General features: G+C 40.1%; 1 protein-coding gene across 1 annotated transcript; it reads left to right on the top strand.

The window, feature by feature from the left end:
- The first annotated feature begins 821 nt into the window (after positions 1 to 821).
- On the top strand, positions 822 to 16,168 carry kcnk13b (potassium channel, subfamily K, member 13b). The gene is made up of 3 exons (XM_014969271.2): positions 822 to 1,329; positions 10,935 to 11,716; positions 15,528 to 16,168. Exons 1-3 carry the CDS (start codon positions 990 to 992, stop codon positions 15,684 to 15,686), a joined length of 1,281 nt encoding a protein of 426 aa, XP_014824757.1. The 5' UTR covers positions 822 to 989; the 3' UTR covers positions 15,687 to 16,168.
- The last annotated feature ends 1,910 nt before the right edge of the window (positions 16,169 to 18,078 follow it).

Genomic DNA, 18,078 nt, shown 5'->3' with positions numbered 1-18,078 from the left:
TTGAGTCAATATTAATAACAAAAAAAGCTATACTTGCTCCGCTGGCAGATTATTTAACATATGACATTTTTCCTATTTTATAAGTCAAACGAGTGCTTTTTCATCAAAATTAAGAAATTATTGTCTTCTATTTTGCTGAAAAGTTACTTATTAGTTAGTTTTGTCTTATAAAGATATTTTCACAAGAAACTAAACCAAAATAACTTGGTACGATTTTGTGCTTTTGCAGTGTTACAACTAACTCCAACAACTTAAGGTCTTTAAATTTCAGTCCATATCCTGATGTAGAACTTGTCATCCATAAGTCCGTTGGCTCCTGGTTGTTTAGTCAAATCATCCATGTTTCCAGAATTAGCTCTTTGGGTGCCTATCTGATCCTGAATAATTTATTTCCGCGGTGACATTTGCTCACGCGGTCCCGGGGTGAAGACGCGGCAGGAGCGTGGCTCCCTCCACGCTCCTCTCCATCCCCCCACCGTAGCTCCGCAAAGGTCAAGTGTTATTGATCCGCAAACACGCTCTATAATGTCGGAATCAAACCTCCAAAAGTTTGGATCAGGTCGAACATGACAGAGGTGTTGCGTTCAGGCTCATTATTTTGTCTCTCTCGCGCGCGCGCCAGCTGAGCAGTAGGTGATCAGACTCTGGTGCGTAAAAGACGCGCTCCGGGGCGGGGACTGCTTTGGAGACTCATCAGTAAAAAAAATAAATAAAAAAGAGCACATCAGCACGACGCGCTGCATCTACAGGTTGTTTCTCGCATATCTTCTAACATTTTCTCAATCTGATAAGATCCAGCCTCTGGAACTGCTTCAAACATCTCGCTTGTTTGACTTTTTTTTTTTTTTTTTTTTTTTTTTGGAACTGGTTGTTGCCAGAAACGCAATGAAAGTCCACAGCGATGGACTTTTCCGTCTCCTCCGTGGAGCGCGTACGGTCCCCCACAGCCGCCGCCGCCGCTCCTTCGCCGCGGTGACAACGGCAACATAATGGCATGCAGGAGCGGCTGCTGCTGCGGCTCCTCCGGCCCCATCAACGAGGACAACGCGCGGTTCCTGTTGCTGGCGCTCTTCATTATCCTCTACCTGTTGTGCGGCGCCGCCGTCTTCTCGGCGCTGGAGCAGCCCAAGGAGCGGGAGGCGAAGACGCGCTGGGAGCAGAGGTTCGAGCACTTCTCCCAGAAGCACAACCTGAGCACAAGGGATCTGCGCAACTTCCTGAGGAGCTACGAGGAGGCGAACGTGGCGGGCATCCGCGTGGATACGGTCAGACCCCGGTGGGACTTCACGGGAGCGTTTTACTTCGTCGGGACCGTGGTGTCGACGATTGGTGAGGTTTGGCAGCAACTGTCGCGCACCGACCGGTCGTTTCAGGTCGAACGCGTTGACCGAACCGTCTTTTGGGTCAATGCTTTGTTTTTTTGTTTTTTCACTCTTTTTCTCCTTCTGCAAACACCAGCACAAACTTATCCCAACTGTGAATGTGCCTCTAAATTCAAAATGTAAATATGTAAAAAAAAAAATTAAAAAAAAAGTAATATTTTCTCTCTTTCTCTCTCGTTTCTGTTCATGGATTGAGCCAACAGAGGAGTATAGAGAAAAATCTGTTCGTATCCCTTCAGAACTGCACAGGCAACCGCAATTTCACCGTAGATCTAGACCTGTGGCAATAAGCAATTAATCGATCAATCGCATGCTAAATTAATAATTTCTACTTTAATGATTAACCGTTTCTCTTTCTCTCTCTCAACTCTTCATTCATGGTGCTTTGGTCTCAAATAGTTTTATTTTGGAACAATTTTGTTGTTTACAGAAACTTCATAATTTTTTTATTTATTGTTTCTGTTGTACTGTTTATTTTAGATATTACATTACTTGAGAACGGTCTCAAAATAACAATTTTATCATTTATCGTGGAGGAAAATTTATTGTCGTGACAGATCTAAAAATGAGTCAGCTGAAGTTCAATTAGTTGAATCAACTCAGATTTTTACCTAGCTGTCATAAGATGTAGCACAGACTTGTTCACAAACAGTAAAATATTCCTTTAATTGGTTGCTGAGTGTAAGTGTTGTAGTTTGTTATAGTTTGTTCCTCGTTATTTACATGTTACCTGATCCAGATTTCCTGTTGACATGATGAAATACTCACTTTTGGGATTTAACTGATATAAATGTGGAAATCTTGTGCCACCCCCGCTTGCTGTGCCTCCCAGAGCAGAGAGCCATGTCATTCATTCGTTGATGCTGTGCTGCAAATGTATTTTTTCACTTGTCTCATCACATTACTGGGGAGGAGCAAGCCTGGCACAGCTGAGAATGACTTGGAAATGAAAAGGCAGTCTCATAAATTAATTCTTTTGTCATTAAATGCAGCAAAAATATTAAAATATGCAAGAGTAATTCAATGATTAACAATTAATCCGACATAAATTAGCAGCTCTGAAGCTTGGCTACTTGTCAAACTGTCAAATTGGTCAGAAAATAACAATATCAGTCATGATTAGTTATAATTTTGACTGTTAAACCAGAGGATATTCTGGTTTGCTTACGTTGGTAGCTCTCACATTGGTCTCAACCGAAGTTCTGGAATTTTATTTTGCTTTTGGTAAACACACTTCTTCTCCTACTGTGAGTTTTTCAGGGCTTAGTATACGGCATTAAATGGGAATTTGGTCTCAGCAGAGATGGAGCTGATCTCATCCAACACTGGTATCGAATGTTTATTTTTCGAATGCCTGCTGTATCTTCAGTATTTCTGAATCTGATGTATGGCTGATAGGGTGACTATCACAGACCAGATTACGTTCCTATAGATTAAACTGTCAGTCAAAAACATTCTCACACCCTTAGATAAACATAATAATCTCACCTTTTTTACATAAAAATGATTGTTTTCATATTGTAGTGTTATGTACATTGAACAAATTACATAAAGTTCAGACCTACAGATGTCAGACTTGTGTACTCTGCCTGTTAGCATTAGCTTCGTAGCATATAGTTTGGTGTCGAAAGCTTAAAATAAATGTTTTTAAAATGTGTTTTATGGAAACATTTAGAGCATTATAACCTACCTCAGACTGTTTCAGCAATAATAACTGACGTTAAAACTGTTGCTCCTAAAGAGGAGCAACAAGGAGCGTTAGCAAACAGGAAAGCTAGCTGTATGCTTCCATATTCTTTTTTTTTCACCTCTTAACTTTTTCTGCCACAGTACAGTAAGTATGCTGCGACCCATTGGAAGGCTTTCACCAGCATGCCTAGGTGGGCTCCATGTGGGGAAAAGGAGAGCAGGCCATATGGGTCCCATATGGGTTTGTACATGTAGGGCCACAGCCCACATGGGCCCTACATGGGCCCTATATGGTGGTGGCCCACATGGGTTTGTCCATTTAGGGCCCATGTAGGGCCCATGTGGGCTGTGGCCCTACATGGGCAAACCCATGTGGGACCATCGTGGAACCCGCGGACAAACCCATATGGGACCCATATATCAGCCCTCCTTTCCCCCACATGGGGCCCACCTAGGCGTGCTATATGTAGACATTTCTGTTACTGTTAGCCAATGCTAACTTCAGTAATTAGCAATAAAAGTTGTTAGAAACTGCAGTTTTACAGATTTTTTTTTTGTGCAACTTTGCTCAATCTAATGTTCTCTGATGAATAATTGATACCCTGTAAAGAAAGATTCACCCTCCTCACCCCGGCACCTTCCACAATAATTATTTATTTAATTATTTAATTTTTTTTTTTAAAACAGATTTCAAAAACACCCGATTTCACAGGACCATTTCCAGAAATCTTTTCATCCACATGGAAATGCAGAGAACGGCCCAGAGCACTATTTCCCCCAAACCAGAAAGTGATGCGATGCTGAGTAGATAATATGCGATTGTTGTTATGTATGACTCGTTTAGGGTTATAGATCATGTTAGATGTTGGGCTAATATATAAGAGTTTTTTAAATGTGTTTTTGCTGTTCATATTAGAATGAGAGGGCAAAATTTTCACTGTGGAACCCATTTAAACCCCTTTTAATTCCCCCAGAAAAACAGTGTTTTCCATGTAGGCACAGGGGAGAAATGGTTAAAAACTGTACATTTTAGAAAAAAAAAAGTTATAGTTTGGATTCTGTTTACACATTTATCAACTCTCTGTCATAATATAGGAATGGAAGGATTCTTCTGAACCTTTTGTTTTTTTTAGCAATTAGCAAAAACACATGGGAAGATATATTCAGTATAAGCTGACGGGCCTCTGTTCTGTTGTTGTTTATTACTTTATGCAACAACAGAACAATTACGACCCACAAAATGTTTTCTGGGTTACAAAACATTAATAGTGGAAGGTTTTTAAATAATATACTCATTACCATAACGTTGTAGAAATACATCCGTTAGAGTAAAATTATTAAAGTCCAGTCAAAGTAAAGTATCAGATCTGACGTTGAAAAGCAGAGGGAACATCAGATTAGGCTTAGATGTAATTCATACGCAGAAACCAAAGTGCAAAGACAGAATCTGCTTCTGTTCTATCAGTCTCCATCCCGTAACATGGTGGTGGCAGCATCATGCTGTGGGGAGGCTTTTCTCAGCCTGGTTGATAGAAACATGGAAGAAACGTTTGAAAACCCTCTTAAAGCTGCAAAATGGCACCGCACTTTTCAGATTTTCAGGCTCAGTAAGATAGTTGCATTCAGTCAGAGGGTTCTTCAAGAGTCGCTGTAGTACAGACTGCTACAGGAGATCCTTCAGCAATCAGCATTTCACAACCTTGGATAATATGAGTTACAATAACATTTAAATTCCCTGTCTGATTAGTAAAATATTTCAGAATCTGAATTTTATAAAGCAGCTTGGTCATTTTGTATCACAAAAAGACTCGTTGCTCATTCGTAATTTCAAGCTTTGGACAAAAAAAAAAAAAAAGCCTGACATTGAAAAAACAGAATTCACAAAATTAAAGTTTTTCAATGTGCTCTCCACAGAATAGCATTTCTTTTATTTTATTTTCACAAAACGGGTTGCCCAACTCTCCAGGGACAGATAAGAGTCGGCCTCCGGTGTAGAGCGCTATCTCTCCTCAGCACACAGCAACAGTGGACAATAAGTACCATCACCAGTGCTTATTGTAGGGGGCCTATCACCCCGGCAGCTAAACGACATGTAAATCTGAACGACTTGTATCTAAATATAGAAGGATTTATGTTTCAGATGGACCCAAACGGCCCTGAAAAGAGGAACGGTCTGCGCGACTGTTTGACATCGAGAGATTTGTGGAAATTTCTCAGGTTACAAGACAAAAGGAATGTGGCTCAAAGACAGCCGCAGAATGAACGCGTTGTGAACAAGTTATTAAATCTTCTCTTCGGATATTACAGTCAGTAACTGACGACCACAAAGATCTATAAATAGGTGCGCATGTACAGAAGTATGGAAGCGTTTGTATTCAGAGTTATGGGCGTGTATAGACTGTAAGGGAAACCGAATGAAACATTTACAGTTTAAAGAAAAAAACCAGACCAATTTCTTTTTTTTTCTTGTTTTTGTCATATCATCAGTGTGCTTCAGTGTGAGACACACCAACAGTCGTCTTTACTGCATGAAGTAAAATGGACGCAGAATGAGAATTAGTCTGAACTGCATTTTACCGCATTGCTTGGCAACAAAGTCTAAGTGAAGAAGATGAAACCAGAAGCAACTTTTGAGTTGAACAGAGTTAAGATTTACAAAAATAGATGCAGTGAAAAAGAGAGAAAGGTCTTGTTTGGGAATGTGTTTCTGATTTCCATCCAAATTATGCAACTTTGATAAAAAAAAAATAGATTTGGTCACACTTTATAAAAATAATGCTGCAGGTTGAAGGCAGTTTTTTTGGCACTTTGGTGAATAAGAAGCTTGTTTTACTTCTTTAAACCACTATGTGTGAAGAAATATCTGGTGTCTGCTCCTTTTACAAACACCGTCACTTATCCCAGGGACTAAATTTCTACCTGAATTCAAAATGAAGAAAAGAAAAAGTTCTGTCATTTCTGTCAATCCATGAAATCTCCTTCAATAACTCAGTAGCAGCAAACAAAGGAATGGAAAAATGACATATTTGTGTCAAATTCTCAGAACCGTCAGCCTCCGTCAGAGTCCTGGGTTCGCTGGTGTCTATGTGAGACGGAGACAAAGCGCTGAAGTCCTTCAGATCTCCTCAGATTTGCGTCTCCATTTCGCTCCAGCGCCGAGATTGGAACAAATTTACGGTCAGCGTCAGACGGCCTCGACCTCTGATCGATAGCAGGCTCAAGGCGTGTATGAGGGAGAAATCCATGACGGGCAAAGTCATCACAATCTCTTCAGAGACATGTTGTGTCACACGGTGTCACGCGTTGCCTTTACGGCCCATCAGAAAGGTTTGCCGTGTATTCATGTCAGTGATCAGCCAAGAAGGATGTGCGAATATGTCTTGCATGAGGCCCAAACTGTTGCAAGCCTTGGTTTTCGTCATGATTGGTCCTTTATTCAGCTACCTCTGAATAAAGGACTTTGACAAGCTTACATATTCACACTTCAAAAGAGCATCTAGTTTTCTGCCACACGTTGTGTTTTGAACGTATGCTAAAAGTCCAAATCTGGCCAAATTTGGCTTATGGTACATTTTAAAATGTATCGCATTTACTACGATATTATCGGCATAGTGTCGGCCAAAATCAGAATCGGCAGGTTAGGCTTTTTAAAAAATAGATAATCAGATTGCAGTTTTCCAGCCGGAAAACCGCAATCTGTGCACCACTAGCTGCCACACCTTTTATCTGTGCAGCTTTTACTTCAAAATTATGCCCTGATAATACATGTTGTTCTAATCTCACAAAATGTGATCATAACAAATAAGTTGAAATTTGAGGTTTTAATGTGATGAAAATCTGAAAGTGCCTTGGGAATACTTTCACAAGGAAGTGTATGAAGCATTAACATTAAATTCTTAGTTTAAAAAAATTGTAAAAAGATGTGAACAAAGAACAAAATGCTTGTGTATGTCCAAGGAGTAAAGACAGGGAACGTAATGATGCACTCAGTATGTGTTGGCAGAATGGTCAATTTTATCTTTTATTCATTGTTCCTTCGTCTACTCTTTAATCCCATGAACCATTCTCATTTTTATCCTTTTCAAAAATAAACTGTCATATTAGATCCTCTATAAAAGCACTGCATGCATCATGACAGGCTGATGTGCTGTAGAGCAGCAGAGAGTGCAGCGTTGTGACGGTATCATTAGTGCATCTCTTAATGCCTGTGCATTTTCTCTCTACCTTTCCACATTCTAATGGAGAGTTATATCTGGTTTGGAAACAATGTTATCCTCGTTCGCTGCCAATTCAGTTGGGGTGATACGGAACCCATCCACCCGTTGTCTCCTGCAGGACATTTCAAATGAGGACCAGCAGGACACACAGGGGACCAGAACCCATTTCCATGAGGCCCAGTCCATGGATTCTCTAGAAAAGAAAAAAAAAACCAAACAAACATAAAAAGCCATGTATTTTGCCAACCTTCTGAAAATCCTATGAAGATAAAAATTCCTACGTTAGTAAGGACCACAAATGGAACACCAGAGCATGTCTTAAGCTAGGATGCATTGATAAATTTGCCAGTCGATTAATTCGTCTGTGTTAATAATAAAAAAATAACGTATCCAAGTTATCGTGAGTTAAGACTGGAAGGTTTCAGTTGCGTCAGCCTCATCAGCAAACATTCAGCCTGAGTTTGTTGTTTTGACCTTTTTTTTCCTGTTTTCAACTTCAGATGGTGATATAACAATGCGGCTCGGGACTCCACCGAAGTTGTTTGCAGTGGATTATAAATATTGGAGCGAGACTGCGCCGACTAAAAAGCACACCGTGTCTTTGTCATGAGCATCCACTTTCACGGCTCCTTTTCAATATTCGGATTTGAATCACATCTATTGTTAGAATTTGTTATTTTTATTTCCAACCTTACAACAAACACGTCGGTCTGTGAAGTCGCAAGCATGAAACAGGAAAGTGATTAGCTGCTCAGAGGTTATTGCTGCAACCACGACTTATTAAAACAAGTCTATTTACTTTGTGATATTTTCGACTTCTGTTTTTGTTGCAGATTAAAATAACAGCAAGGGCTTTTTGAGAACATGGTAAACAAAGGTGATGAGTCAGACCACAAGGATCTAAGGCACTGCTGTTTTCTTTCCTCCACAGGCGATCTAATCAAGTTATTATTCTAAAATAAACACACAGAAAGTAACCATTTTGTCTTTCGTCTTACTCTGAAAGATTGCCTGTGAGAATACTAACATAGTTTTAAAGAACTAAAACACTTTTCTAAAGTGTTATGTGGTTGTTCACAATAACCTGTACCATATGAATATGGTAAAGATGTGTAGAAGCTGTGGAACACATGCAGCAGTATAAACTCCATTATGCAAATTAGACTTTTTAAGGTTTACATCATGTTCTAATGTTATTTCCTCATCAAGCAGTCCTTCCCACTCAGCTCCTTCAGACTAGCCAGCAGCAATTAGCTGTTTGCTATCAGTTGAGCTCATTCTCTGTGCAACGCTGGTAAAAATGTTGTTAAAGGGTTAATAGTGGAGCCATGTTGTGATGACTTCCTGAAGGCGGAGTTTCAGAAAAAGGCCCAATTTCAAGGCATTAAATCAGAAAGTAACATTTCTTTTAAGTTATATTTGATATATGTAACATTTTTATAAGTAGAGAAGGTGAGATAGTTTTGATAACACTTTAAAATGCCTGGAGAACAAACAATACTGTCCTCTTTAAGGTTAAGTGTAGTGACATTTTAATAAGAGTAAAAATCTAAGATTTGTTCTATTTATTTCTCATGCAAATTAACCAATGCTACACTAATAGGAGCTCAGTTGGCAACTATGCATTATAGTTAGCAAAATTATTTTTCAAATTTGCTCTTTCCTAGTTCTCTCAAGAGGGGCTACATTTTTTTAAGCACTATGTATTTATTGTTTTCAAGCAGTTCATGACCTCAGTGGCTGCATGGAAGTCTTTATTATATGGCTATTGCTATTTTTCTGTAAATAATCTATAGCTACCTGAAAAATAGAAGAGTTAAAGCTTAAAACGAGCCGCATGGTTAATCTTTGGTATGGATGTTAGCACGTTAGCAGCACAACTCAGAAACCGTCACCAACACCGTCTAGTTTCATCCTGACTCGTGTCATAATGCAGTTCCTTTCATGCTTGTCTAACTGCAATATTATTATCACCATTACCGTATCTTAAATGGGTCAAATAGCTTGTGACATTCATGTAAATGATATCCTGAAACACAAAGAGAAGAAAAACAAAGTCATAAAATCCAGCTGATTTGGCTTTATTGTCGTGTTTGGGAGAGCGCTCTGGCTCAATTAGCACCTTGACAACCAATTTGAATGAAGAGGCAATCAAATGCTCCCCAAGAAGCCACTGTGTAGCGCAGCCAATTAGTCAGGCTGAAGCTTTTGTTTTCCGTCTCAATGCTGAGAAAAAAAAAAGGTAGCAACATTTAACTTCCCTTTTTCCATCTGAAAAGGCCTTGTGGGTCACATGCATTCACCACTACTGTACCTGTTGACGTCACCAAAGGTGCTAGATGGCAAAAACTGTAAAAAGTATTCAATCATATGACATACAGTTTCTTGTTAATACACTTCAGTGTACTCTGTAGCTTAGTAAATACTTTGTAGAGCCATCTGTCAATGTAGCTGGAGCTAGAGGTCTTTAGAGTGTCTCTACCAGCTAACAGCTGCACATTTTTGCCCATTCTTCTTTGTGATGAAGTTCAAACTCACTCGGGTTGAGCTTATTGTTCGGCTTCAACTTTAACGACTCAAATTTAAAATCGGTCTGGACTTTAAGTGGGCCATTCTAACACCTGAACATGTTTGATGCATTGGATCTTGTTGGGATCTAGTAATGACAAATTGAACTACCTCCAGGGACCAAAGAGAGAGGTAGAAAAACTATCAATCCCAGAATGCACTGCAGTAATCCACCTTCAGTTCTAGGATGAAAAAGGAGGAGGAGTTTCACTGTGTGTGTATATGTGACTTCATGTTTTAGCAAAAACTTTATGTTTGATGAAAGTTGGTTTCTGTACCGCAGATTACTGCAATGGTCAAACGTTCACTTTGAGGTCTCACCTGACCAGAGCGTCATCTGCCACCTGTTAGCTTAGATAAAATTATACATATTTGGACTCAAACAACGAATCAGACAGCTTTACCTTTTGTTGCTCTACTGCATTTAGTCTCGGTGAAAACACACTCAAGTTTGTGGTTGTAACATTTCAAACGGTGAAACGGTTCGAGGAGTTCGGAAATTCTTTCAAAGTACCGTAAGTCTAAAACAAATATTTTTATTTGCCAAACAGTCCAAACAAGTTCCAGAAAACTGTAATCCCACTAAGTATTAAAGAGACAAGCTTTGACTCGATCACATTAGGTGCTCGCCAGAATCATTAAGAGAGCAATGGCAACCCGGTGGAGGGAAGCATCCAATTTAAAACTTGGAGGACACCTAATTGTAACTGGGTAATTGTTTTCATTGCCAAGAGATTTTATGCTTAGTTTGAATGATAAAGCAACAGGAAGCGGCTGTGGTTCTCCTCTGCTATATGCAAGTAATCAATTTGTTTCCTAGGAGTGCAGCAATTCATTTGCAAGACCATGTGCATGAATGAAAATGGAGGTTTTCTTTAGAAATTGTGTTTGTCTAGAGACAGTAATGCTCTTTGTCCTACTCTCTCTCTCTTTAGTCTTTTATGTATGCTGTGGAGAAACAAAGATTCAAATTAAGCTACCACTCCTAATGTTTACCTCCCCTTGTCTCAATGATATCTGCACAATCCTTGTAGTCTGGATCAGCACTCACTATTGAATGTCTTTGTATGTTTGCCAGGGTTTGGGATGACCACTCCCGCCACCATTGGAGGAAAAATCTTCCTGATGTTTTACGGACTGCTGGGCTGCGCCGCCACCATCCTCTTCTTCAACCTCTTTCTGGAGCGCGTCATCACCGTCATCGCCTTTGTCCTCAAGTCCTTCCATGAACGGCGCCGCAACAAGGCCGTGCTGCCGCAGAATGGACGCCGGGCGTCTGAGGGCGAGAAGGTGGGCGGAGCCGAGGCGGGCGCAGTAGGAAAGCGTGAGGAGCTCGCCGGCTGGAAACCCTCTGTTTACTGCGTCATGTTCATCCTCGGGGCGGCGGCAATCTTGGTGTCCTGTTGCGCCTCGCTGATGTACTCGGCGGCTGAAGGCTGGGGCTACTTGGACTCGCTCTACTTCTGCTTTGTGGCCTTCAGCACCATCGGGTTTGGGGATATGGTCAGCAGTCAGAGGATCTCCTACGAGGGTCACGCCACGGCTGCGTACCGGGTCGGAAACTTCTTCTTCATCCTCACCGGCGTCTGCTGCATCTACTCCCTCTTCAATGTCATCTCCATCGTCATCAAGCAGGTCCTCAATTGGCTGCTCAGGAGGTTGGAAGCCTCTTGCCACTGCTGCTTCCCTAGGAGGGGTCCTCACCGGCACCCTCGCCGGAATGTGGTGGCCCCGGGACATCTCCGTGCCCGCAGGGACCCCTCCATTGAGACGGACGCCATCAACGAGAGCGAGACCGACCCGGGCCGCAGGATGTCTGGGGAAATGATCTCCATGAGGGACTTCTTGGCTGCCAACAAGGTGAAAACTTTGTCAGGAACAACTTAATTGCCTCACATCTGGCCTTGGATTTAGCGCTTTTAATGGAATAATACTAATCTTAAGTCAGATATGTGGCAGGTTTGAACAGTGGAACCTGGGTAGTCTCAAAGGATTAGGAACCACACCTGCTCATGAATAGCTAAATACTTAAGATCTTTTCTAAAAGCATTTCTAACTGCCTATGTTAATAGTTAAAACCCTAAATCTATCTTAATTTGCATTATTGCGCAGTGTAAGCCATCTTAGTGCTTAAGCCAGTGGTTTCCAAACATTTTCTGGGCCCCCCCTATGGATTACAAATACCTGTCTAGTTGAACAACGTGTGTGCGCGTGCGTGTGTGGGGGAGGATGTGGGGGGGAGAAGAGGATTCTTAGAGACTCCCTGTCTCTAACTTTTTGGGGGGGCAAAATTAATGTATGTAGCTAGACATAGACAACAACATCGGTAGCCTATTGTTATTAGCTTTATCTTTAGCTAACTTTATCTGCATCCAACAGCTTTACTCAACTCAGTTGGTTAGTTTGGAGGAAAACTGTGAAAAGTTCTTTGCGTTTTGCTGGTTTGCTGCCATGATTCTAACACACCTGCGTAGCTCCGCACAGCAGCAGCAGGTCTCCTGCACTGCCACACAGATGTAAACCACGCAGATGTAGCCCCTACTGTATTTGACTATTTATCCTCCTGTATCACCCTAACCGCACTCTGGCATAAAGTCACAAACTGAGCAACAGCAAAACAGCCCAAGTATTGTAACATAGTGAGGACATTTTTGGAAAGATAGCTGTTTGCTAACATTAGCGGGGTGAAAGAAAGCTAGCATGTCTGTTGTTAGCATTTTAGCTGAATTTCTCCTTTCTAGTTCATTTCTAATTTAATTTAATTCTAAAACAAACAAAAAAATCTCTTTTTCTCATGGAATATGAGTTAATGCTTGAAGGTTACTCCAGCTTTAATTTAAACTACAGAGGAACAGCAGGCTCTGATGAACAACAACCTCGCTTACCGGGAAGGGATTAAAGCCTGCTCACATCAGCCCACCTCCCACACAGAAACAAATCTGGTCTCATTAAAGTTGTTGTTTTATCTTATTATATTTTTTTAAACCGTGTGAATAGACTCAATTAAAACACACTCAGTGCACCACCAACCCGTCTACCGAACACAATTTGCTGCGTATTGATTTTCAAAAAGTCATTAGTGAGAGCAGCGACGACTGAAAGCAGCGTGAGCTTTCAGAGACGTTTTTGGTCCAACACCTTCGTTTTCTGACTAGACCTAACGCAAATGTTGTTCTTTAGCTTAATTCATTGGTACTGAGAGATACAAGTATCATGTTTAATATCTTAAGCCCAATATTTAACTAATGTTAGGCTTAAGAAAACTTAAAGCTGCAGTGTCTTTTGTAAAACAAAATATGTTTTTTTTTTACATATTTGTTAAAACTACCAATCAGTCATGTCAGTACAACATGAGACAGATAATCTGTGAAAAGATCGATCTCCACTTCCTTCCTGAGACACTATCATGGTCTGAAGACTTGCACCACTCCCTACCAAAAACAGCAATTGTTTTTTCATATTTTGAATATGAACTGTCACTCTGACTCCAAAGCCCAGCATTATTTTTTGAAAGGCAGTACTTTGAAAATAATGTATTGCAGTAAATAAATAAGAAGTTCCCACATTCTCAGTGAAACCAGGAGCCCCGTTGATTAGATTCAATGCTTACATCAAATAAAATTATACAGATTTTGTCCTTTGGATGTAAGAAATACAAGTTTGTGCACTCAGGTGATTTTCCTTCTCTGATATTGTGCTTTGAACACTTTTACGTACGAAGCGTTGCTTTCTTTAGAGTGTTGTAATTCAGCTAAATGTATTTGAGCATCAAAAAGTATACATACCTCTGACTTTTTTCATGTTTTGTTACATTGCTACCCTCAAGCATCAGCGTATTTCTTTTTTGTTTTTGTGATAGACACAAATGCAACACTTTAAAAAAAAAAAAATCTAAACCTAAACAGTGTGTCATACATTTTTATTGAGCCTGTATTTTGAGTCATACATAAAAAGCCGGCTGGTTCTTCTTCTCTGTGGTTTATTCAAGCAATGTGTAGCGACCAAAACCAGATTGACAGAGAAACGTTCAAACGCGTCTCTGTTTGCATGTTTACATCATGCAAACAGATGCCATTGTTTGCATGATGCCTAATGGATCCCACTTTATTTAGCTCCATAAGCTCTGCCCAGCTTCCTGCATGATGTCGGTGGGGAAGAGTGTGTTCAGTTTGCTCTACTCTTAGTGTTTTGCTTGTGGACAAAGTTTAATTTTCATCACAATAAGCTAGTTCGCAGACAGCCTGACTTTTACCAGGTGCCAAAGCTTAGCTCCCTCCCCCTGTAGCAGAGAAAAAAATTGACTTCTGCTGGTGTGATATTTAGGAAAAAACGCACTCAAGTCTTTTTGACTTTCATAAATCCCGTAAAAATACAAATTGGTAGTAAGAATATGTAGATCCTTAAACAGATGAGCAGAGGGACGATTACAATTCTAACAAAACATTTTTGAATACTTACAATTTTATGCAAAGTTGTTGAAAAATTATTTTATAGTAAGATAAACATGGGTATATGAGACTGTAATAAAGTGTAAGGAGTGCATGTTAAATCTAGCCTAGCCAGGTAAAGCCAAGAAACGAAAGAAAAAGTCAAGTTATCTTCTTCGGTCACCTGTATTTTATTGAAATTCCAAGCAGAGCATCAGCGTCTGCAACAAATGTCACGCTGCTCCCTGCAATACTTTTTATGAAAAATACAAAAAATGTAAATGTCAGGTGGAATACAAACCAAAGACTTTCCCCATGTGGTCATCCTGCTGGCTCCTCGTTAAACATAATCGTATGGAAGAAATGAGCGCCTTGTTCTTCTCTACATGGAACTGGGAAACGTTGCCTTGTTGAACCACATCTTCTGGTTGCCTCTGCTGACGCGTGTTTAGTATTTATCACCTTCCTGTCTAGTTAAATTGTCGCACATAAGCAAAGGAAAGATCTGCGTACTTTATATATCGTCTGTGAGAACAAGATGTGCTAGGTGTCAACACTTTGTATTCGTCTGCTTCTGTGTAAAACTGAAGTATGTAACTTTTATTTTAAAAAAATATGTTTTTTTCATAATTGTTAAAATTATCATGTTGAACAGTATAATATTTATTATACTGTTTATTATACATTTTGACAGATAATCTTAGAAAATCAAGCTCCTCTGCCTTCTCCCAGTTCTAACTGCAGTCAGTCAGAAACAACCAATCAGAGCCAGGAGGAGGGTAGCGCTGTCAATCACTCTCATGCTCACACCCTCCCTGTTTGCTCTTTGCTAATCAACACCTGGCTCACCATAACGTAGCCTGCCATTAATGCTAACACTAGTTAACTAGTTAGCATAGCCCCCGATGATGGCAGGTAAACGGTTTGCCTGTAATGGTAAGTTGTTTCTCTGCCACTAGCACATGAGTTAGCACACACGAGGTTGATTGACAGCGCCAAGGCCCTCCTCCTGCCTCTGATTGGTTGAATTTTTTTCCAACCTCAACAGTAGCTCAGAGATGACCTGTCTCACAATGTCCATGCTGACAGTTTTAGCATGGAAAAACAAAAGAAAAGGTATTTTTGTAAAAGCTACATACTGCAGCTTTAACTGGAGGATGTTGCAGCCTCTGAATATAGGAAGCAAACTTTAACTTTTTCTATTTTTTTCCCTCCCATGCTGACCGGTTTCTCCTCCCCCGCAGGTGAACTTGGCCATCATGCAGAAGCAGCTGTCGGAGATGGCGGTCGGACACCCGCGGCAGTCCGGCGGCTCCTGCTCGCATCAGAACGGATTCTCAGGAGGGGTGGGCGCCCTGGGCATCATGAACAACCGGCTGGCAGAGACCAGCGTGGACAGATAAGGTGTTGTTAAAAAAAAAAAAAAAAGATACAGAAGAATGAAGAGGAAGAGTCTGAGGCGGGCGTGGGCTAACTGAACCCCTACAGCCACCTCTCAGCAGGTGCAAGCGATTCCATCTCCGTCTGCTTTCCTTTCAGGAACTTGACTCCATGTCAGTTTGCTGAAATCTTTCATTCGGACTGGAGTGCTGGAATGTTCCCTGGTGATGAACCCAGTTTCCATGGTGATAAATAAAAAAAAAACCTGCCTAGAGTGTCGTTTTCTGAGCTCCTTCACACCTAAACGTAACATCCTGGCTTTGTCTGTTGTTTAAAACATGGTTCATGTTCAGGAAATGAAATGATGCCGAATACAGTATGTCATGTTCAGAAATTTTAATGCACATAAGTAATTTGTCTATTGGCATTTTTAAGCGAGAAGAAACTGGGAATCCTACAACACATTTCTGTAATTGTTAATAAAACCTGTTTAATTTTGGTTTGAGCTCCGGGTCAGATTTGTTTTTTCTCCCCAAAGATGGATGACAAACGTCTCCAAAACCATCGCAAGAATAATAATTCCTAAGTGCTTGAACAAAACAACTTTCTTAGTTCCTCAAAATGCCACCAAAAACTGTAAGAAAGTTAATGTTTGGATCTGTCTACGCTTCATTTCGTGGTTTATTTTTGTGACATTTTATTAGGTTCCTTGTGTAACTACAGCAATCGGTGAAAGCATCGGCAGCCATTTGAAGTGCAAAAACTCCTTTATCCCGCCTCACATCACCTTTTGTCCAAGTTCTTCAGGTTTATTTATAAAATCTGAAAACCTACACAATCTATTTGTTCCAACAAATTGTTTTTTTTCCAGAGGCCTCACTCTGATTGCAGAAAACCACAGAAAGCCCCGATGGTTGTTAATGTGTCAGTGGAGTCGCTGACCGCGAAAAACTGGAAAATGACTTGTTGACACGTGAAAGAGCTGGCAGCGCAGTTGTCTTCTTTCTCTAACACGAATCTGTGAAGATGCTGAAGTGACCATTTTCCAGCCACCGCCGTTTTGCTTTTCCAGCTGAGACTTGAGCTGAAGTGCTTCTGATTTCCAAAGAACGAAAGCAGATCGTCGGACATTTAATAAGAAATAAATACCTCAAATCTATCCAAGTATTTCAATATACATTGTGATTGGATATAGTGCGTCATTAGCTTATTCTCTTAATAGCTCTCTCTGAGGGGGCGGGGCATGTTGCGTCATAAACTTTTAAGATCAGCTTAAAAAAAAATTCAGTTCTCACTACAGCCTGTTAAGGGGCGATAATGCCTGGCGTATATGCAGTGTTTGTATGAAAGAGAAGAAGAAGAAATGAGTTGTTAAAAAAAAAAAGGAATAAAGTGATTTTGCACCAGAATCTCTTCTCATTAACTTAGTTTTTTTTCCTTCTCTTGCTGATGATGTTCTGATCCTTCCACATGAATGTTATATGAAGTTGTTTTTTTTAATGATTTACAGAAGTTATTTCTATGTTTTGGTGGATTGTTACTACAATATATAACTTTGATAATCAGTTAAAAAACAAGACCTGGGTGAACAACAGAAGGCTTTCTGTTTTCTTGGGTTTTATCTATAATTTGTAGAAAACTTGAAATAAAACTAAGCTAACTCACAAGTAACTTTTCAGCAAGATATAATAGTTTGATTTAAGTCAATAATTCCTTAATATTGATGAAAAAGTACTAGCTCCATTGGCAGATCATTTCATTTATGACAAGAAATTTTCCCATGTTGTAAGTGAAATAATCTGCCAGTGGAACTAGAACTTTTCCATCAATACTCTAAACAAACTACTATATTTTGCTAAAAAAGTTACTTATGAGTTCGTTTTGAATTGAGATGTTCTAGGATGTTGCCACAAGAAACTAGACAGAAATATTTGGTAAGATTTTGTGTGTTATTTTGTCAGTCTTCTGTCAACAACAATGGAGGAAGAGTTGAAAAGGCAAAGGTCGATTCTTTTGTTAAAAGTATCTGACATTTTGTTGTTGTTTTTAAAGTTCTGTGTCTAATGAAAAATAAAAATTTCTGACTACTTCCATTTTTAAACAATCTAAAATTTCAACCATACTCTTGCACTGCATCAAATTTGCTCTGTTCTTCAATTGGCACAAAATCGTTACTCATCTTTGGACTCCCCTGTCCTTAAGCCTTCTATGCTGCAGCTGAATCTCTCGACTCGAAATCTGTTCTTTCTCAGGAGCAGCAATTTCCAACACGACATGATGTTTTGAGTGAAAACCGTTACGCACTTGTCTGTGGAATCAACGGAGGTATAAGACAAGACGACAAAGATTTCAAGCACAATGCTAAGCACCTGTCTTTGTAGGCCGCAGTCGCAAGCTGTCAAATGTGAATCCCTG

This window comes from Poecilia mexicana, unplaced genomic scaffold (assembly GCF_051168715.1).
Source record: "Poecilia mexicana isolate PSO_F unplaced genomic scaffold, ASM5116871v1 scaffold_21, whole genome shotgun sequence".
Lineage (NCBI taxonomy): Eukaryota > Metazoa > Chordata > Actinopteri > Cyprinodontiformes > Poeciliidae > Poecilia > Poecilia mexicana.
Note: the sequence above shows the minus strand (reverse complement) of the source record. Positions and strands in the feature narration are given on the sequence as shown.